Consider the following 23,393-nt stretch of genomic DNA (forward strand, 5'->3'; position numbering starts at 1 on the left):
GGGGATAATACAGGGGGCCATCTCTGGGGGATATACAGGGGGGACATCTATGGGGGATATACAGGGGAAGCATCTATTGGGAATATACAGGGTGGCCATCTATGGGGGATATACAGGGGGGGCATCTATGGGGTATATACAGGGGGGACATCTATGAGGGATATACAGGGGGGACATCTATGGGGGATATACAGGGGGGACATCTACGGGGGATAATAAGGGGGCCATCTATGGGGGATATACAGGGGGGACATCTATGGGGGATATACAGGGGAAGCATCTATTGGGAATATACAGGGGGCCATCTATGGGGGATATACAGGGGGGGCATCTATGGGGGATATACAGGGGGCCATCTATGGGGGATATACAGGGGGGCAATCTATGGGGGATATACAGGGGGGTATATATAGGGGGATAATACAAGGGGCCATCTATGGGGGATATACAGGGGGACATCTATGGGGGATATACAGGGTGGCCATCTACGGGGGATAATACAGGGGGCCATCTATGGGGGATATACAGGGGGGACATCTATGGGGGATATACAGGGGAAGCATCTATTGGGAATATACAGGGGGCCATCTATGGGGGATATACAGGGGGGGCATCTATGGGGGATATACAGGGGGGCCATCTACGGGGGATAATACAGGGGGCCATCTATGGGGGATATACAGGGGGCCATCTATGGGGGATAATATAGGGGGGACATCTATGGGGGATATACAGGGGAAGCATCTATTGGGAATATACAGGGGGCCATCTATGGGGGATATACAGGGGGGGCATCTATGGGGGATATACAGGGGGCCATCTATGGGGGATATACAGGGGGCCATCTATGGGGGATATACAGGGGGCCATCTATGGGGGATAATACAGGGGGGCCAATCTATGGGGGATTATACAGGGAGGTATATTTAGGGGGATAATACATTTATAAGTGGACCAAATGAGAGGGCATCTATAGGGGGACAACATGGGGGACCATCTATAAGGGGGATGGACAACACGGGGGATAATTTGTAAGGGGCCAACAAGGGTGGCATTGGTAAGGGGGAATACACAGAGGGGCATATACTATAATGGGATCACATAGAGTCAGGGCTATCCACTAAACAAGGGTGTAAAGGGGCCAATACAGATGTGCAGTGTGTATAGAGATGAGGATGGTGCCATAGTGAGGAGCCTAATATGTTTCTCTGGCAGATTCTGTGGATTCGTGGCTCGGAGAAGTTCTAATGGCCCAGGAAGGATAAAGAAGAAAATGAAGGAAACAACTCCCATCAGAGAAGATGTCCCCTGTGAGTCACTTAATATAACTGTACTGTAATTTATATGGTGTACAGAACCTGTGTAGAGCTGAGTGTGTTGATGGCGTAGTGGTCGATTGAGGGGGTGGAGGCCCCAATCAAAAGTTTGCTATGGGGCCCAGCCATTTCTAGTTACGCCCCTGATTGTATGGTATCTCATGTTGAATGGTATCATGTTTAAGCCTCATCCACACATCAGTTTTTCTGTAGGATCAGTGATATCCTGTAAAACAAACATCAGAAACACTGATCCGAGGTCAATAAGAAGCCACAGGATGGAGGCTGCCCAGGGCTTGCTAGGCAATGCTTCAGTGAAAAAACGAATGGCACATGGACGGTGCATCAGTGTGTCATCAGTGAAAAATGGACCCATTGACTTCCATTGGAGTTTCTGTTTCAAAAAAAGGCATTGGATAAAAGCTGTATTACACGTAGTGATTATCGTGTAACTAATTCACCGATTGCTATTATGAACGATCATTTTTGCATCACTATATGGTCGTCAGGACGACCCACGCAGCACGTTTTATCTGAGAACGACTTATTAGACCAACAGATATGTGAATGATCGGCGGACTACCAACGGTAATTTTTCGACATGTTGAAAACGATTAACGACTTTTCTTTCTTTAACGACTTTGATCGTTGGGTGTTATTACACAGGCAGATAACCGCTCGGTTTCGGTCATTATAGCAAATTTTTAAACAAGAATCGGTCCATGTAATATACGGCCTTAAGTGCAGGTCCTACTTTTTTTTGGAACAGATCAGTGGTCAACAAATGGATCCGTTTCCAAATCTAAAGTGTGGATGGAATGTTTTTTCAGTGAATCGGGATCCTTAGGCCTTATGTACTAAGTATTTTCAGTTGGTCTGTCAACAGTGTGAAATTCTTTCCTCTCTGTAGTTGTTGGACAGACAAGTGAGCAGCTATTTCAGGGTATGGGAGCGTTCCTGCTGCATTCCTGGCTACACACACACATTGGCAGGTGTGGTCATGGATGGAGCAATGCACTGCAGCAATGACTCCATGGAGGAAACCAGTTGAGTGTGTAAGTGCCCATAAATGAGGCAAATGTTTTCTCTCCATCAACCTTTCTTCTGTGACTCATGAATCAGCTCAAGGTAAAAAAAAAAAAATGGTTGTACAGCTTGGCTATTAATCTGCTACAATATTTTATTAAGGATTTTTCAATAAGAAAAGACAAGTAGACAGAAAATGGACATACATGCCAAAGAAAGGCAGCCTATAGACTCAGCATCCACGACCCGGGGGGTCGCAACAGGGGAACAACAGTGTGTTAATGCAACATTGGCAGCGGTACTAACAGTAACAGATATCACTCAGCTCAGAATACGGCATAACATAGGAGCCTCATAGACTTGGGTATAAGAACCGAGGCCGACTTTAAAAGGCCTGCTAACCAACTAACAAGAATACAGGAGCCTAAAATACGAACGAATAAATGGAAAGGAACTAACGGAGAGCAGAAGGAGAGAGGAGGTAAGGAGGAAAGTGGATAGAGAGAGGCAGGAAGGGGAAGGAGAGGGGGGGGTGATCCGTACCTCAGCGACCAACAATGAGCAGACCACAAGCCTCCCGGCGCCTCAGAGCGACAGCACCAGCGACAAGATATGTTAAGGCAGCATCACAACAATCGAGAGACCTGCTCAAGGTTGCCCCAGTGTGACAGAACTGTATCTGGGAGAGGCAAGGAAATCCAACCACGCAGCCGGTGCGGTGGCAAGGAGGTCCTCCATGTGTTGGATGTGCGTGACCTCCTTGAACCATTCCTCCAGGGACGGGACAACCGAATATCTCCTGTGCCTGGGGATCACGGTCTTGGCCGCCTGCAGCAGATGTCGTGCAAGGGACTTTTTGTATCATCCTTCTGCTTTTTGTACCATTTTGGCTACTATCAGATGTAGTGTATGTGTGAAGTTTAAGGGTACTATTGGGGCCCGATAATAAATGTAAATGAGCGCCAATCTGCTAGATCGGCGCTCGTTTACCGGGCCTATTACACGGCCAGATTATCGTTTAACAAGGGCGGCAGGGACATCGTTACCGATGCCCTTGCAGCCCTTTTTTAAACTGCATACATTACCTGTCCAGGCTGCAGAGCTCCTCTTCCTCTGTTCTTCTCCAGCGCACTCCAGCTTCAGAGCGGCTTGTCTCAGCTGACAGGCTGCTCAGCCAATCACCGGCCGCGGCGGTGCGCGGTCGGCGCCCGACAATTATAGGCCAGAACCTATATCAACGTTCAGCCGATGACAACGATCATCTGCTTAATGTTGTCTTTATTACACGGAACGATAATCGGCCAAATCAGGCCGATTCGGACGATTATCATTCCGTGTAATAGTACCCTAAGGCTTGGTTCACACTACATTTTGCAATCCATTTTCCTTTTCATCTGTTTTTACAACCCCAAAAAAATGGATGGAAAAGCGGATGCATTTGTATGCAATCAGTTTTGATAAATTTTTCCATTGACTTCCTTTTTTTTTTTTTTTTCTAGTATACACAAAAACGTGGTCGACCAAATTTTTGTGTACACTAAAAAAAAAAAACGCATCTATTTTCATCCTTTTAAAAAAAAAATAATGGTAGACATGAGTGTTACATGTCACTATGAGTCTGTGCAATATGGTAGGACAGGAAATACAGCTTCAAATCGCTAAAACATTAAACAACCTAAGCAAAGTAAGAAGGAATTTACATAAATGTTGTATCATGGTCACGGCATCATTTTTTATGTGCAATCAAGATTTCCTGTGTGAAAGTGTATTGAAACCTGCAAAGAAGCAGCCGCTTGTATGAGTGAGTACTTGAGTAGAGGAGACAATAGGCTGCACTTACATGCTAATCAGAGTGTAAACAAGGTGTGGCGGCTCTGGGAACTGGGAGGATGGTAAATGCTGCAATATCCTTTTGTGCTGCTTGCGCACATGTACATGCTCTATTGTCAGAGGGATTTGTAGAGATACCTGAGATAGGTTACCTGAAGATAGAACCTGATTTACATCACTCGCACAATATCTCATCCAGCTGATCCAGATCCACCTGAACCTTAAAGCTCTAGTCACACGGCTGGGTGGAAAAGCTTTCCTAATCTCTCAGATCCTGTTTTGGGCAGTGACTATACAATCTATTGTGCTTTTCAGTACAGTTGGAGTTGCTGCATTCTAATGTATACTGAATATATAGACATATCTGAATGTATTGCATCATCCCCTTTAAAACCGGCCACAGGTTGAGATCCCTCCAAAGGGCCCTGCAGATGGGGCAGTTGTTTGCTATCAGCTGATATAACACAGCCTAATTTCCTATGTGGACGAGTGCTGATTTTCTAGAAAATATTAAAGTTATACTTACCTTTCCAGGCTCCCGGGTGTCCTGTTGTCTGTTCCCCACTCAACAGCAATTCTAAAGCCATAGCTAAAGTCACAAGCCACTCAGCCAATCACTTGCCTAGACGGGACAGTGCCGCAGCCAGTGATTCATTCATTCATTTCAGGGAAGGTGGGGCCAGCTGGGCTGTGGTGAGCAGGGAAAAAGGAAAAAGGCATTAGGTCACGGCAGAACCTAGAGAGGTAAGTATTTTATTCTTTACACTGTCATCAAGCCATTGGCCGCACATCACTATTACACATAGAAATGTGCGGCCGGCAGATTACGATTCTTAGGGTGGTATTACACGGGCCGATGGGGGCCCGATAATACCTGTAAACGAGCAGTGATCTGCTAGATCGCTGCTCGTTTACTGGGCCTATTACACGGCCCGATAATCGTTTAACAGGGGCTGCAGGGACATCGTTACCGATGTCCTTGCAGCCCTTGTTTAAACTACATACATTACCTTTCCACCCTCCTGGTCTCCTACTGCCTTCTGCTCTCTTCCTGGCACTGCGCACAGCAGCTTCTCTGAGCTGACAGGCAACTCAGCCAATAACTGTCCGGAACCACCGTGGACAGTGATTGGCTGAGCGACCTGTCATCTCTGAGAAGCTACTGTTCGCGGTGCCAGGAAGAGAGCAGAAGGCAGGAGGAGATCGGGAGTGAGGTAATGTATTAACAATTTAGGGCAAGGGCTGCAAGGACATTGTTAACGATGTTCGTGCAGCCCTTGCTAAACAATATAATCGAGCCGTGTAATAGGCTAAGTAAACGAGCACTAATCTAGCAGATCGACACTCATTTACATTATTAATCGGGCTGTCATTGGCCAGTGTAATAGGACCTCTAGGGCCATATTCCACGGGCCGAATATCGTTCAAAAAATTGTTAGATCGTACGGATTTAAACAATATTCGTTTTGTGTAATAGAAGACAACGATTAAATGACCAGCGAGAAATCGTTAGTCGTTTAATAGAATCGTTCGCACATCGTTCAGTGTAATAAGTCATAGCTGAAACGTACGCGTAGCGACGACAAAACGACCGCAAGAACAATCATAAGTAACGATCATCGTTCCGTGTAATTGTGCAAACGATTTCAGGTCGTTTGCCATAGCGGTCATTTTAGATCGTTTATCGTTAGTTGTCAGAAAATCCTGTCGTCGCCACTGTGTTTACGGCTATTGCAAACGACCAAACAACGTCTTATTACATGCGAACGATTTGCGAACGATCAACGATAAAAATAGGTCCAAATTCTATTACACAACCAACGGTTTCTTTGGTCGTTTAATTGTTGTCTGCTATTACACTAAATGATTATCGTTGAAATTCAAATGATTTAACGATTTTTCAAACGATAATCGTTCCGTGTAATACCACCCTAAGGGTACTATTACACACAGCGATTTTTAACGATAAACGACTAAAGGTCCATTTACACAGAAAGATTATCTGACCGATTATCTGCCAAAGATTTGTAGCCAAAGCCAGGAATGGATTTGAAAAAGGAAAAATCTCAGTCTTTCCTTTATGACCTGATCTCTGTTTATTGATCCTAACGATAAATTGATCCTAACGATAAACGATCGCAAACTAGATTGTTTATCGTTAACCTGAAATCGTTCACCATATTACACAGAATGATAGTCGTTAGTTACGATCGTTACTATGATTGTTTATTCCTTCTGATCCCAGCAAAACAATGAACAATGTGCAATTACACTGAACGATTAGTGGAAAAACGCTGAACTTAAGGGAACGAATGTGGAATTGCAGCGAACGATTAGCGAACCATTAACAGAGATTTTAGGTTTAGATTTAAATCAACGATCAGCGGCATACGAACGATTTTTCGATGGTTGCCTGCAATTACACTGAACGATTATCGTTTAAATGCGAACGATATAACGATTTTTCACACGATACACGATCGTCCCGTGTAATAGGGCCCTTACTCTCTGACTTGCTGCAGAATAGAGTTTTTTTTATTTAACGGCCGATTTGCTAGGCAGGTGATCCCATCTAAAAGGGCCCTGATGTTTACAGTCACTTCAAGCCTTTTCAGGTAAGGATCAGATAAGAAGGTGTATATGACAACAAGGCAGTCAGAAGTAGTTAGATAAGTTCTCATAGACACGGATCACCGCACAACGTGACTCACTGAGAATGTGTGTTTGTGTATGCGAGACGCCTAGGACATAACACCACGTCAGCTCACAAAGTACTGACACAAGCCATACATCCACTATACTACCAGACGTGACTCAAGTCATTGCTTTCGCGTCAACCTTTAAATGTCATCACTAAACTGAAGATCACACAAATCTACTGGAATATTAACCATTAACAGTTGCATCATTCGTGGCCAATTCAGTTCCTTAAAATATCCCAGTAGTTTATGTTACGTTTATGACAAAGCGTGCGGCTACCAGAAGGCCTCGTAACACGACTCTCCTAGCAAATAGAAGGTTTATTGGGAGACTCAGTATGACAGATACCCTGAGTGCAGCTCATTTAACCGTCTAGTTCCATTAATCCTAAACTGGTCATAAAGGGAAGTGCAACACTAGTAAAACATAGCAAATCCATTTTAATACCTGACTGTCATAGCCTTTCATTGCGACCGAACGCCCCATTATAAGTAACATTGCCATCGTGATTTGAAGGATTCCAATATGCTTGAGACAGTTTATAAACAATAAGAAATAGTATATAACTTGGGAAAATCAACTTTCCGTGTATAAAAGTGATCAAGATTGTGTACTGAGCAATAATGTTAATGGTCAACCTTTGACCTGTTCAGCTCTACCGTATTAGTAGTTCAGAGCAATGTATATATAATATAATTCACAGTCCACACAATGGTATTTCAGGAGTCAACCATCTCTTAAAGGGGTATTCCCCTCAAACATAACTTTTTATATGTTGCTGCCCATGGTGACACTAACAATTCCTTACATACTTGTTATTATCTATTCAGTCTCCTTCCCCCAGTTCTGAGCTGCTGCTTTCTGCTGAAACACTCAAAAATCTTTTCCCTCTGTCTCCTCCTCTCTTCTTGCAGGCTTTATCTGTAACATTGTAGCTTCTTTGTAATCCTGGGAGAATTAATCACAGTGAATTCATTAGCAATTTGACCTCAGAATAACACTCCCAGCATTACAAAGATGCAAGGTACCCATCCATAGACAACTGTTTTGGGGTATTTGCCCCTCATTGTGGAGCAGGATTATGGATAGTGGGAGTAATGCCTAGTTGGTGCGTTCAGTAGAATGATGGCTGACCTTAGGGAGATCAACCAGAACACTTCTGACGTTTCTTAACGTCAGTGAATCTAGGAACCTTGCCCCCTGGGAAAATAGGCAAAAATACTGCAGAGACACCATCACATGTTTCTCAGTGTCAGTAAGCTAGCCAGACCTTCTACGTCTACAGTCAATAGATGTTGAAGATGTCAGACTAGATCCCTAATTGTAGACCTCACATCAGACTCATATACTTACCCACATTGGACTCATCTTCTAGTCCTATGCAAAAGAACAACCCACCGAGCCTCATTTAAGATACTCAAAACACAGGACTAGCCAGATATCCCTCCGGGAAGGACCCAACCAAGGGGTGGCTCCTGTGGGGAAACCACCAAAACCACCATATTAAGTGGCCCTATAAGTCAATGTAATGATAAGGGAAAAAACAGGGCCAGATATCCATCCACATACAGCTGTTTCAGGGTGTTGCCCCTCATCAGTGTGGAGCAGGATTCTAGTATCTAGTATTATATCTTCTAGTCCTGACACTGCATTTTAACGGGAAGAAGAGCTAGTACAGTGAGTCATAGCAGCCATTATCCTTAGCCGTGGTAAAAAAGGCTGCGGCAGATTAATTTGGACACTTTTTGGTGCCATGGGCCCCCTGGAGCCTTGGGTCCTGGGTGGCCACCCAAATTGCTTTTATTATTATCTGCCACTGCGTTTGATGTGGTACTGTTAGGGTTGTATTACACGGCACTGTCAGGACAGCGCACACTTTATCCTCGTTCCCCGCTCGCTGCAGGCGCTATTACATGCACAGACAGCAGTGGGGGTGGGGGAGAATGCGCTGGGAGCTGCTGCGGGATGGGCTCCCTGGGTGGCCCCAGGCAGCAGACCGTTGCTGTCATTATCGTCTTGATTAAGCCTCTTGAAAGACAACGATCAGTGAATGTCGGCTGATCATTTCCTTTTAGGGTGTGTTTACATAGAAAGATTATCTGACAGATCATATGCCAAAGATTGGAATGGCTTTGTGCAAAGGAGAAATCTCAGGCTTTCCTTTATGACCTGATCTCTGTTTATAGTCTGTTTCTGGCTTTGGCTTCAAATCTTTGGCCGATAATCTGTCAGATAATCTTTCTGTGTAAATGGATACTTAACATGGGCTATTACACCAAACGGTTATTGGCCAAATACGGACGGAAACTGCTTGGTGTAGTTGGGCTCTTAAACTAAAGTACTAGATTGCAGTCACTAATGGTGCGTTTACACAGGCAGATTTATCTGACAGATTTTGGAAGCCAAAGCCAGGAATGGATTTGAAAAGGGGAGAAATCTCAGTCTTTCTTTTATGACCCATTCCCTGTTTATGGTCTGTTCCTGGCTTTGGCTTCAAAAATCTGTCAGATAAATCTGCCTGTGTAAACGCATCGTAAAAATATGTTATCATTCATTTTATTGTGAGTAATTTTCTAGTACAAAGGGGGAGATTTATCCAACATGCTGTAAAGTGAGACTGGCTCAGTTGCCCCTAGCAACCAATCAGATTCCAGCTTTCATTCCTCACAGACTCTTTGGAAAATGAAAGGTGGAATCTGATTGGTTGCTAGGGGCAACTGAGCCAGTTTCACTTTACACCATGTTTGATAAATCTCCCCATATGTTTTTTGGGAGACTGATTATGATGATACTGAGTGTTTCATGACGGGCGGTGGGATCCTTATAGTGAGGTCTTAGGCCCCATCAACATCATACAAACATCATACAGAAGCTTGTGTCTTTGAAAAGCCCATGCCAAACTTAAAGCGAATGTACCGTCAGATACAACCTTTTTTTTTTTTTTTTCTTTTTTTTTTTACCTTAGCCGCCCAGCACTGACACAGGGATCCCGGTGGTGCGGTCCGTTTTTGAAAAGTTGTCCAGTTCCCGCTCTTAGTGTCAGTCTTTTCCTGAGCACCTGCCTGTCTCGGAGCACTGGGAGCAGGCCTGTCTCCTCCCCCCCAGTGCGACCACATCCCCTCTGTGACGCAGACCCATTGCACTCATCTCCATTATCTGGTGTTACACAACTTAACAATTTGCTACTGTTATATAGAAAATAATAAACATACTTACCTGTCCACGCTCCCCCAGTGTCCTGTTGCATTGTTGCCAGTGTCCCCTGCTGACTGCAGCAGCTCCATTTCCAGGAAGAACTAGTCTCAGGAACGACAGCCCGCTCAGCCAATCACTGGCTATGATGCTGTCCCACGTGATTGGCTGAGAGGCCTATCACTGTTCTACCATCTGTTTCTGGAAGAATGAAGCCATGATTTTGTTATACTGGACAGTTCCTCTAATGGCCGCCTGTGGTATGAGAATGTATATATTTTTAAAGATGCAATAACCCTTTCAATGAACAAATATGAGCACTGTCTTACTTTAGGGATCTGTACCAATATTAGTCAGAAAACACAACCTGCTCATTGACGCTAAGGAACCTTTTCTATAACTTATTTCACCAGAAATATCAAATGTTTTGTCGTTAGCGAGTAAAACAGATGTTTCCTTTTTAGGATATGATTAAGTTTCAAAATAACAGAGAAAGGAAGTGGTTATGATGCATTATCATGCCACAGAGAACGCAGTTACAGAGAGCACGGAGCCAGAGGGAACGGCCATGTATAAGGCGAATAGGGAGAACTGTAAGGAGCAAGTGCTTCAATAATTAGGACTCAAGCATGGGTGGCCTTCTCTGGATGCCACTCTAGGGCTGCCAGGAAAACATGGATACAGCCTATGGCCTATGGCTCTATCCATGTTGTCACGGATGTGGCCGCCCCCGCTCTTTTCTCTCTGTGCCTTCTTCGGACGCCGCTTTCCTGATGCAGGGATGGGGGTCCCTTGTTCTCCGCGCCCCCCCCCCCCCCCCCCCGTATGTGGGCTCTTACCTTGCCATGCTCCTGCTTGCTCTCCTCATCGGTGGCGCTCACTGCCTCTCTGAGATTTATTTCCTAGTTACACTAATAACCTCCCTATAAATCCCAGCCTGTCCTGACCCTAGTGTTGGAACCTCTGCATGCTTCCTAGCATGTGGTCCCAGCTCTCCCATGATTTCTGCCCGTGGTTCCTGCTACCTGTCTGTGGTTCCAGCCGTTAGCCCTACTGTGTTCCACCCTACATGTCTCCAGCTGCAACTCGCCTGCCGCTAGTAAGCCAAGCCAGGGGTAACGACCTAGTGGTCACCTGCCGCAGCAAGCCCATCCCAGGGTTTGCGGTGGGCACTGGTGAAGACCAGCAGCCCCTTTGTCTCTGCTCCCTGGTGCGGCCTAAACCATCACTAGCGATGGTACAGCGGACCACTCACTCCAGGCGTTACACGTTTTCCAGGAATTCTAGAGCTGCATCTAACTTCTCCAGATGCCGTGAGTCAAATGCCGAGCATTGGGGTTTGGATGAACGTTGTTGGACCGGAACTTTTGGCAAGATGGCTCAACACTAGTCTGGGAGCATACAACAAGCGAAAGTTGTTTCCACGTCACGTAAAGTTAGGTTTAGTTTCACTTAAAGTTCTCTATTATGTGATCGTATGTGTGTACTGTGCAAGTAACTCATACATGTAATATTGTGTGATCGTATGTGTGTACTGTGCAAGTAACTCATACATGTACTATTGTGTGATCGTATGTGTGTACTGTGCAAGTAACTCATACATGTAATATTGTGTGATCGTATGTGTGTACTGTGCAAGTAACTCATACATGTAATATTGTGTGATCGTATGTGTGTACTGTGCAAGTAACTCATACATGTACTATTGTGTGATCGTATGTGTGTACTGTGCAAGTAACTCATGCATGTAATATTGTGTGATCGTATGTGTGTACTGTGCAAGTAACTCATACATGTACTATTGTGTGATCGTATGTGTGTACTGTGCAAGTAACTCATACATGTAATATTGTGTGATCGTATGTGTGTACTGTGCAAGTAACTCATACATGTAATATTGTGTGATCGTATGTGTGTACTGTGCAAGTAACTCATACATGTACTATTGTGTGATCGTATGTGTGTACTGTGCAAGTAACTCATGCATGTAATATTGTGTGATCGTATGTGTGTACTGTGCAAGTAACTCATACATGTACTATTGTGTGATCGTATGTGTGTACTGTGCAAGTAACTCATACATGTACTATTGTGTGATCGTATGTGTGTACTGTGCAAGTAACTCATACATGTACTATTATGTGATCGTATGTGTGTACTGTGCAAGTAACTCATACATGTACTATTGTGTGATCGTATGTGTGTACTGTGCAAGTAACTCATACATGTACTATTGTGTGATCGTATGTGTGTACTGTGCAAGTAACTCATACATGTACTATTGTGTGATCGTATGTGTGTACTGTGCAAGTAACTCATACATGTAGTATTGTGTGAACACCGAAACCACCAACAACTGGAGGTGACAAAAGGCACACAGCTCATACATGTGGAAGCCTCGTGTTTCTCGGGAAAATTATAATTTACTGGTGAAAAAAACTTCTCTATTATATGCTGGAAAAAAAAGTCATTTTTATAGGGTTTTTATTAGTGAAAACGTTATATCCCCCCCCCCCCATTATACATGTTATACCATGATTTGCTTTCACTTTACAGATTTCCCTTAAATGGAATCTGTCAGTTCGGTGCCAGGTACACAGACAGAGAGGCGATAGGAAGATAAAACAAATGATGGCTTTGCCTTTGCTGATGGCCATTTGCAGAGATATAAAATTACATTTTTTCTTAGAAGCTGCAGAAGTGACAGAAGGGATGCACGCCTCTTCCCCCCACATCTCCCTCCTTAGCTAATTAACATAAAGGTATGGAGGCTCAGCCCTATATGTCAATCAGTCAAGAAAGGGAGGGTGTGGGAGGGAGGAGGCATGCATGCTGTGGCTCAGCCTCCAGGTGAAGAGGTGGGGGAGGAGTTGTGCATGCTGTGGCTCAGCATCACTTCTGTCACTTCTTTAGCTTCCAAGGCAAAAAGTAATTTTATATCTCTGCAACGGCCATCATTTGTTTTATCTCCCTATCACCTCTCTGCCTGTGTCTGCAGCTCCGTACTTGGTACCGACCCAACAGATCAGATTCCCTTTAAAATACTATAGCCAAACTAGAAAATGTTACTCAAACTAATACACAACTGTACCAGGCTTCTTCAGCTTCTGTGGTAAAACTGAGCTTCCTATTCACATTACTAACTTTACTATAACTAAATGTAATGTTGTTTTTTTATTTAAGTATCTTACCCAACACCATGTAAGTATGTGTATGTGTGACATTGCACAACCTCATAAAGATATCTGGCGGCGGTTGGTGTGCAATTTCCTTTATGTGTTCCTATGAATTTTCTGTTTTTCATCATCTATTGTAGTTTTATGGTTTTTTTTTTGTTTCTGCTAAAGCTGGCCATGCCGGGAAAATGACTTAAAAGTATGTCTCATGACACCCTCATAGACTACCATGACTGAAGACATATGCAATGTGGTATATACAGTATTTGTACTAGATCCTGCGCTGAGCTACCCAGCAAATAAACAGATACCCAATTGGCGGCCAAAGTGACTTCTGGCCTCCATCAGGTGGGGCAGGTCTGTGGATTTGTTTGCCATATACATTAGGGGATTTCCCGACGGATTTAGCAAACTGCAAGTGTGACGTGAAAAAAGCTTAGAGGATCAAATCATTTGAAAGGAAAGTATAGATGTCAAGATTGTTGTTATCGATCAAAACAATTTCACCATTGTTACCAATTATCGGACATCTATGATACTAGAAAATTGGGGCAAGAAAATATAGAGAGAGTTATGGCAACGACATGGTACCTTTCATATACCTGTCTGTACTTCCAGATCATAGAAAGATGCTTTCTATGTAAAAGAGGTGTTTCTCATCTCCTGACCTGCTTAGGGCTGTAATACCCCCTCACTCCTCTTCCCATCCTTGTCCCTGCTTTGGACTCCGCTTCCAGATGACTGTCAATCAGTCAAGGATAAGTATGGCGGGGGAATGAGAAAACATTCCACACCCTAAATCAGGGATGTGGAACCTTCGGCTCTCCAGCTGTTTTAAAACTACAATTCCCATCCTGCCTGGACAGCCAATGCTAAAGCTTTGGCTGTCCAGGCATGATAGGAATTGTAGTTTTGCAACAACAGGAGAGCCAAGGTTCCCCATCCCTGGTATAAATCCATAATGGATCCACAACAAAATCCAAAAGTACAGAGTTGAAATACTGTATTTTCCGGCATATAAGGTGACTGGGCGTATAAGACGACCCCTGACTTTTAAGAAGATTGTCAGGGGTTCGCCTTATACGCCGGAAAATGTTAACCCAGGCAGCCGAGCGTCTGATCGGAGAGGCTCGGAGACACTCGGCTGCCAGGAGAGCTTCGGGAGAATGAGAGAGGCGCTGGCAGCCGAACGTCTCCGAGCCTCTCCAAACAGACGCTTGGCTGCCCGGGACAGGTTCAGCGATCTCCATCTCCAGTAGGGTACGTCACACTGCCTGCGCCGGAAACGGTACAGGAGGCGCGCGGAGGCCGGGAATTGGCCCTAGGTGAGTTAAATGTTTTTTTTTTTTATAATGGTCGCCCCATACAGTGGGGATGGAGCCATTTTTGAGCCCCCCCACCGTACGTGGCAACCATTTTCAGCGTATAAGACGACCCCTGACTTCTAAGAAGATTTATCGGGGTTAAAAAGTCGTCTTATACGCTGGAAAATACGGTACATTCTTTTACATGTACATAATCTGCTCCTTCAAACCCACAGCAAAACCCAATGACGTGACAAGGTCAGGGTACCCTGTCTCAGTTCTGTTCATAAGCCGCTATATATGGAGCATAAGTAAAGTTCTACACTAGAAAGTGACGTGATACCTTTATCTCCCTTAGCGGTTTTTTTTTTTTTTTAAATGTGTGTTTCTATTCTACAAAACAAATGAATATAATTTTGCGGAAAGTCAAGCTGTTCTGGAATCATTGTACTATACATGAGCAATGTATCCTTTCCATCACTTTCATGTATTGTATTTTATAGAAATCACCGAGCCATTGTTGTTACGCCAAAACAAATTGTTCCACGGACGTAGAGTAGCTCATTCATAAATTGGCTCGGGCTTTTGTACTAGGTTTGACAGCTGTCTGGAGTCTGTGTTTTCTCAAGCTGCCCTCAGCAGGCATTGAGGCATTTACACCTAAATGCCGACCCCTCCCCATTTACACCCCTGAAGGAATAAACACACGCTGAATGAAGTTGGCACCCTCTCACTAAAGTCGCATTTTTTGAATGGTATCTCTTGTTGTATACTATGCTTGGCTCTTCTCAAGCATGAGACATTTTCTTTTCCCTTTCACTTTGTAGTGTTCCTAAGCTTCCATTGAACGCTAGATAAAATTTCCTCTAAGTGAGTCTCTCTCCTGGAAGGAAGTGTACGTGTTTATTATCGGGGCAATAATGATCGGGATCAATGTGTGCGCTTTACATAAGATTACTAGGACGGCCATTGTTTTCACAAATAGGACCCATCTGCATCCACTACACCCTGTCCCCTAAATAGGCCGGTCAGGAGTGAACGCGCTCTATATTGCTATATTGAATCCCCCAGGGCAGATTCACATGCATCAATTTGGTTGCAGAAATTTCTTTGAGTGGAAATCACTTTCATTGATCGACTTGCAGTTTTTTGTTCTTTTAGACATATGCAAAAGCGTCTGGTTACGGAAGGTGAAATGAGATGACTATAATAAAGAGGACTTCTCCAACAATTAACAGTAGTAACACGGCTATCCACGCGCTTGACAAACAAGTCTATGCGGTTTATGTGAGGTAGGGCCCTATTACACAGGGCGATTATCGGGCAAATTATCATTATATTATATTTAAAAGGGTTATCCAGAATTAGATAACCTCCTTGCAAAAACAGCGCCACCCTTTCCCCAGGCTGTATGTGGTATTACAGTTCACCTCTATTCCCTTAAATAGAACTGGGCTGCAAAACCCCCACACCTAAACTGCGGACAAGAGTGCCGCTGTTTTTGAATAAAAAGTGGCCATGTTTTTCTAAGCCTGGATAAACCCTTTAAGTAAATAACTGATTTGTTGAGGACGGGAAATGGGGAAATTAATAGCAGACAAAACGTACGAATGGAAACATTCAATATTCTCACCCGTTTTGATGACACAATTATCGTCAATATTTACAAACCCACAAATGACCTATAATGTAGTTCTATTCTATAGTTACATCCTAAAAACTTGGCTGTGTATTTTCTAATTCAGCGAGCGACCACGGGTCAAGGAAACAGTAATATAAGCTCTGGGATTGGAGATCCCTTTGGAAGAACCTACAAACTGCTTTTTGGGCTCCTCAGCTTACACGGCACACATGGACATTGTGCAGAATGGCTTAGTAGATGGGCCCCGTCAGCCTTAAGTAACAGTAGAGCAGATGTTCTCTTCTCATTATTCAGAAAGCGGAGGCATTATTTCTATTACTCTAGGCACCTACACTTCCCAAGGGTACAGATGCTGCTATCCATTTGTGCCTATAGAGTGTTCAATGCCATGTATGCATTATCTCTTCCCATACAGTATAATCTGATCTCCTTCTATTGTCAAGGAAATAACGACAACGTTCCAGCTCGACACACAGAGCCGGGGCTGGGGCTTTAGTGTTTGTTTTCTCTATTGCTTTGTCTTTGCTGTGCAATCCACACACCCAGCACTAAAAATACATGCACATAAACACAAGAAGGCAGCGATGAATCAGATAAGGCTATAATTACGGATCAGCACATACAGTACATTCCTGGCTTGGAATGTAAAGGATTTATGATTGGTAAACAGGACCGGCATTGCATTATACCGCCATAGACTATGTTACTTGGTGTCGTCGTTATTTGTAGAAAAGGTGAAGATTTGAAGTTTGGGATCCAAATGGAGTTCAGTTCCGGCTTAAGTAATAAAAGATCAGCTGCTCCTTGTCATGCCTGCTTGTATCTGGTATAAACTGTATTGCCATTGTTATGGGTTGTCAGGTGCCGCTACATACCGCTCTCTAATCCCATTTAGATAAGAGTGGCCCCACTGTTATTTGCAACAAGACACAACTGTGTTCGCCCCCTGCCTGCAGTCATGTTTTTCAGTCCCCATACAAATGAGAATTCACTCTTTAGATGCTGTTGTTTGTGAGTCCTGGCAGTATAAAGCATTCATCATTTATTGGCTCATGCCCCTTTGTTCTCTTTGGGGTTCACCAATGCTAAAGGTGCCGCTTGGCTTCTCGCCCCCCACTTCCTTTGTACATATGGCATGCGTATGTGGTTAGCAGCACTGTGCACTATGTTGTATAGACATAGAAAAAGTCCCCCTGGTCCAGCTAGTCAGCCCTATTTGTATTTCGCTTATTATCTTAGGATAGATATATGTGTATAACAGGCACGATTACATTGTAGTTTTACCAACCACATCTGCTGGAAGTTTGTTCCAAGCATCTACTACTCGTTTCGTAAAATAATATTTTCTCACGTTGCTTCTGATCTCCCCCCCCCAACTAATCTCAGATTGTGCCCCTTTGTTCGGACCGCACTACTAATGTCCATGAGTCGTGCTCCGAGTGTGCCACATTGCCACTACATTGAACATGGCGATCCGTGCCACAAATCCCAGTCCACTCTACATGTGCTTTTTTTTTTTTTTTTTTTCAGCATGGGACATCTGTAAAAAAAAATATGGATCCCATAGACTTCTATTGGTAATCCATACCTCAACGATAATCGTGTGAATAAGGCCTAAGGGTCCTTTCACACAGCCATATATAGGGCCATGCAAAGATGCAAGCGAGAGCAGGTCAGTGAGATAAGCCCCCTGTTCGCAGTGCCTTCAGAAGGCACGATGAATCACTGGATCGTTCGTGCAGCTATTTAAATCTATTGCTATCGGCCGCACATCCCTGTATACAAAGGGAGAAGTATGGCTGATAGCGATAGATTTTAAAGGAGAAATTTGTTCGTTTTGAAAATCCAGCAGCTGGCAGGGGGGAATTTGATAACTAGTACAAACTTACCTCTCCCCGTGCCTGCGGTGAGCGACGGTACCAGAACGGGGGAAATTCCTGTCCCATCTGATGGACTGGCTGCTCAGCCATTCAGTGACCGTAGCGGCATCCCACCCCTGTCCATCAGCTGAGTTGTAATGTGTCAGCCCCGGAGATCCCAGATCCCGGCAGGGGTCCCGAAAAAGCGGCTCATGTAAAGCGGCCCATGTAAGGTGGCCCATATAAAGCGGCCCATGTAAAGCGTCCCATGTAAGGTGGCCCATATAAAGCGGCCCATATAAAGCGGCCCATGTAAAGTGGCCCATGCCTTTATACAGTGCTCATCTAAGACAGCTCTATAACTATATAGTTACATAGTAAAAGACACATGTCCATCATGTTCAACCAAGGAGAGAATGGGTTCTATACATATGCATTAATGTTATTTTGTTCTAAGAACTTGTCTAAGCCTGTTTTGAAGCCCTCCACTGTTTTTGCTGTGACCAGATCCTGGGGTGACTGTTCCACATTATAAAGACACAATATACACAAAAAAAGACTGTAGATCCCTGCCCGTATAACCTGACCCTCTATGTTCCAGGCTCACTGTATTTTCCATCTAGTTAAATATACTATTGTTATTTTTTGCTTTCTTCTTCCCCGTCCCATAGGGCACCTTGCCTCAACGGCATTATCATCTGATAGGCGGCTGTTCATGGAGTCTAACAACAACACATGAGCAGTAATACAGCTAGAATGGATTGAGGCCAACCAATCAGGCGCAGGGGGCGGGTCTGAGCAGCCACCACCTCACTGTATAGCCCTTGTGTCTTGAGAGTCCTATTTAGCAATGCTCACTGGTGTAGGAAGTCATCTGCAGGACTGGGCTGGACTCTTCTCATTTACACACTGATTGGATTTACAAAGAACAGATCAGAGAAGCTGCTGCTGCCGCCGCCTGGGTGAGTGCATTAACCCTATTCATAGATTAAGTTTCTACGTATTTGTTGTGTCCCTTTAAATAATATTGTAGTATTGGTATCATGTGTACATAAGGAACCATATATTAGTTTTATACTAGTATTATACTATTGCGGTAAAGGCGACATTTGTAAATCTCACCAAAAAAAAATAACAAGAAAGAATAAGTGCAGGATTCCTTTGTTCGAATCCTTTGACTTGTTAAGGGTTAAACGTTTTCTGTTTGTCTTTTGTTTTCATTGTGTAGTCACTGTGACTTTAATGCACATCCCCAGTGTGTGTGAAAAAAGACACTCAATCCTATTAGAGGCCGCCCTGTAAATGCTGCTACAGCTGCCTATGGATATACTTGGGGGGGGGGGGGGGGGGGTACTATTGTATTTCTTTATTATAACAAAGGCATGGGACTCTCCTATCACATCAACATTAATATACACTTACTTTGTTATGTGTATCGCACCAGCTCTATATCCTGAATAGGTTTCATGGTGAATCACTATAAAGAGCAGCTCGGATGATATTTACATATAAATGATACATAATCAATTGCGAATACAAAGTACAAGCATAATGTCCTATATCTTCATGTAAGATTCTCGTATATCAATTACTATTGGTAACCCTTGCATTTTATATTTTGCACAAATGACATATGTTTGCATTACTCCTTTCTACCAATGAAATAAAGGGGGTACTCCAGTGCAAATATAAAAAATTACTCCAAATTCTGGTGTCAGAAAGTTTGTTATTTATTTTTATAAAAAAAAAGGCTTCAAGTACTTATCAGCTGCTGTATGTCATAAACACAGATATAGATATGTAGGACATACGGCAGCTGATAAGTACTGGGAGACTGGAGATTATTTAATAGAAGTCAACTACAAATCTATGTAACTTTCTGAGACCAGATTATATATATATATATATATATATATATATATATATAGAGAGAGAGAGAGAGAGAGAGAGAGAGAGAGAGAGTTGCCCTTTAAACTTCCTTACACTTCCCATGAAAACATGGCAACTTTGAAACTCAGTTCCATTGAAGTAAATGGAGCTTAAAGGGGTAATCCAGCGCTACAAAAGCATGGCCACTTTTCCCCCTGTTGTTGTCTCCAGTTCAGGTGTGGTTTGCAATTAAGCTCCATTTACTTCAATGGAACTGAGTTTCAAAACCCCACCCAAACTGGAGACAACAGTAGTGGGAAAGTGGCCATGTTTTTGTAGAGCTGGATAACTCCTTTAAGCTCCATTTACTTCAATGGAACTGAGTTTGAAACCCCCACCCAATCTGGAGACAAGAGAGCGGGGAAAGTGGCCATGTTTTTGTAGCGCTGGATAACCCCTTTAACAACCAACATAATTGTAGACTTTGGATGATAGAGACTGGTCAGCCCCAGCATATGTTAAAAAAAAACATGTCCTAGTGTGCTCATGCGCGTGTGCAAATAGTCAGGTACACGGAACTAGTCGACCTTGTTGGCGTATGTGTTTTGTTTTTTCTTGTATAGTAACACACAGCGCTGTACGAATATTTGCCTTAGGGGCAACAACTTCTGTTTTGAACGACATCTACCCATAAGTGGGAACACCGTCTATTTAGAGAGTGTGTGATAGAAGATACCTCCTGTATATAAAACCTTATGCGATTCTGCAGTTGTCACATGGAAACTGAAGTTAATGTTCAGTAAATATTGGATAAAGGAAGCAATGTTATATAATAGGGCAGAACACCTCTTGGATGGTAAGCCTGCCATGGCACATGGATGCAGTGTCGGACTGGGGTACCTTGGGTCCACCAGGGAATATTTTATTCTAGGGGCCCACCCTACATATACCAAATATACTCAGCGCCAAACCTTTCACATTACTATAGCGACTTGGCACAGTGCTGTGTATGTGACCGGCAATGCTCGCTCACTGGTCAGACACTCTATGCCAGGGATGGGGAACCTTCAGCCTTTCAGCTGTTGCAAAACTACAATTCCCATCATGCCTGGACAGCCGAAGGCTGTCCAGGCATGATGGGAGTTGTAGTTTTGCAACAGCTGGAAGGCCGAAGGTTCCACATCCCTGTTCCTGTGTATAGGAGCTGGCCAGGCATGATGGGAGTTGTAGTTTTGCAACAGCTGGAGGGTTGAAGGTTCCCCATCCCTGCTCTATGCAAACAGCACAACCGTCCACTTAAGTTTCTTGAAAGTCCCATGAAACTAACTGGGGAATTATATGTCATCCTGAAGCTGCTAAACAGGGATGCAGACCTCCTGCTTCGGGGCCCACCAATGGGTAGGGCCCACCGGGGGATTCCCCTGCTCCCCCGTGGGCCAGTCCGAGCCTGCATGGATGCGATAAACAGAGAATTGGGGGCAGTTTCGTCTACTTCCTTATCTTTATGAATGGGCGTAGTAAACCCTAAAAGAGAGGATAAAATACAATGTGTTGGTTATAGAATATACACAGTCACACACATATGCATATATATAGAAAATGTAAAAAAAAAATAATGGTCTACCTCTTTCCTAATACAGGGAATGGCAGACCCAATGATGATGCCAACCATGCAAAACGGACACCCCAGTTATAGGATGAACATGAGCGGCATGCAGTCCCAGCCACATCCGCACTCTGCCAGAAGCATGGCTTCAATACCAATGATGCAATATGCAGTTGGTCATCCGGATGGAAACGTTAGAGCGAGGATGAATATGCACCAGCACATGGCCAATCCTATGATGTATCCTGGACAAGCTCAATCTTACATGGGAACTCAGCAACTAATGGCTACCATGCATCTTCAAAAACTCAACACTCAGTACCAGGGACATCCCATGATGACTAATAGTGGACTTGCACAAGGACTGCCAGCTTACAGGATGGCACCGACTCACCACCAGAATATGCCTACCCTCAATGTGACAGATGCCGACCTCATCGATGAGGATGTATTAACGTCTCTGGTCCTGGAATTAGGTTTGGACAGAATCGAAGAGTTACCTGAACTGTACTTGGGGCACAATGAGATGGATTTTATATTGGACTTTGTAGGCAAGCAGCAGGTTAGCACAGTGACCTGCTGAAGGACGGAGTATTTATAGACTGCACAGGGCCCGCACTCATAGCTCATCTCCTCCATTCTGAAAACAAAGGCTTCTTGGACTACATTTTCCATCATTTTCCATGCGCTTTGATAGACACAATGAACACATCTGTATTTGAAGGATTTAAGGAACATTGTGGGACCATTTTTATTGTTCTTTTGTCGCCTTTGTCACCATCATAAACAAAAAGCCATTGTAATCATTCCACTTACGTCATGTCGTTGTGCCGGGGGATGGTTTACATGTATGCACAATCAGTTTGGCAAATTATCATTTCTTTTTTTTTTTCTTTTCCATTTACAATTATTATTACAGATCGCTCCTGATTTGCACTAGACTGCTAACGGCTTATTACTGCTTTACTGTCACCGGGGCTAGCTTAGTATGTTGGGCTAAAACCAGTTTAAGATCAGGTTTACCTAGTGCAGCTTTTCACCAGGATCCAATAGGGGTACTCCTGTGAAAAAAAAAGTCATCCAGTACTTATCAGCTGCTGTATGTCCTGCAGGAAGTGGTGTACTCTTTCCACTCTGACACTGTGCTCTCTGCTGCCACCTCTGTCCAGATCAGTAGCAAATCCCCATAGAAAACTTCTCCTACTCTGGACAGTTCCTGACATGGTACTGGAAAAGTACTGGAAAGATTAAGATTTTGTAATAGAATTAATTTACAAATGTGTATAACTTTCTGACGTCATTTTTTTTCTTTATATAGGAAAAAAATCTCAGATAAAGGGGAAATTTATTGAGCTGTCTTTATAGTAAGATTCTCATAACAGCCAATCACAGCTCAGCCTCCTTTTTTTTTCTAGAGCTCAATAATATTTGAAAGCTGACCTGTGGTTGGTTGTTCTAGGCAACAAAGAGAATCTTACTATAAGGCAGCGCAATAAATATCCTCTAAATCATAGGTGTCAACAAAACTACAATTCCCATCATGCCTGGACAGCTAAAGCTTTGGCTGTCCAGGCATGATGGGAGTTGTAGTTTTGAAATAGCTGAGTTTGACACCCCAGCCTCAATGCTATGACAAAAAGAATCATCAGAACTATACTTGGGGAACCTGGTCTTACATTGGTTTTGTCCAGTCTTTATTTTTGGCTTCTGTGTTGGTGTTCAGGTATAAAACCAGGCAAGTGTAATGCAAGACAATTTTATAGAACTAAGAAAAAAAAAAAAGTTTGCACTATACAGTTGGGTGGTAGCAGGTTTATGGAGATATTGTGAATGATTCCATTCCAGGAAATGCAGTGTCTGTAGTGTCCTACCG

The 23,393-nt window shown here is 43.6% G+C and overlaps 1 protein-coding gene across 1 annotated transcript; it reads left to right on the forward strand.

Annotated features, from left to right (window-relative positions):
- The first annotated feature begins 18,873 nt into the window (after positions 1-18,873).
- Positions 18,874-22,456, forward strand: LOC138793190 (cbp/p300-interacting transactivator 3-like). Its single transcript, XM_069971575.1, has 2 exons — positions 18,874-19,007; positions 21,555-22,456. The coding sequence occupies exon 2, from the start codon at positions 21,558-21,560 to the stop codon at positions 22,101-22,103; it is 546 nt and encodes a 181-aa protein (XP_069827676.1). The 5' UTR covers positions 18,874-19,007; positions 21,555-21,557; the 3' UTR covers positions 22,104-22,456.
- The last annotated feature ends 937 nt before the right edge of the window (positions 22,457-23,393 follow it).

The sequence above is a fragment of the Dendropsophus ebraccatus genome, chromosome 5 (genome assembly GCF_027789765.1).
Source record: "Dendropsophus ebraccatus isolate aDenEbr1 chromosome 5, aDenEbr1.pat, whole genome shotgun sequence".
In the NCBI taxonomy this organism is placed as follows: Eukaryota; Metazoa; Chordata; class Amphibia; order Anura; family Hylidae; genus Dendropsophus; species Dendropsophus ebraccatus.

Excerpts from the sequence above, each read along its gene's own strand:
- LOC138793190 (XM_069971575.1), top strand. The coding sequence starts at position 21,558 with ATGGCAGACCCAATGATGATGCCAACCATGCAAAACGGACACCCCAGT.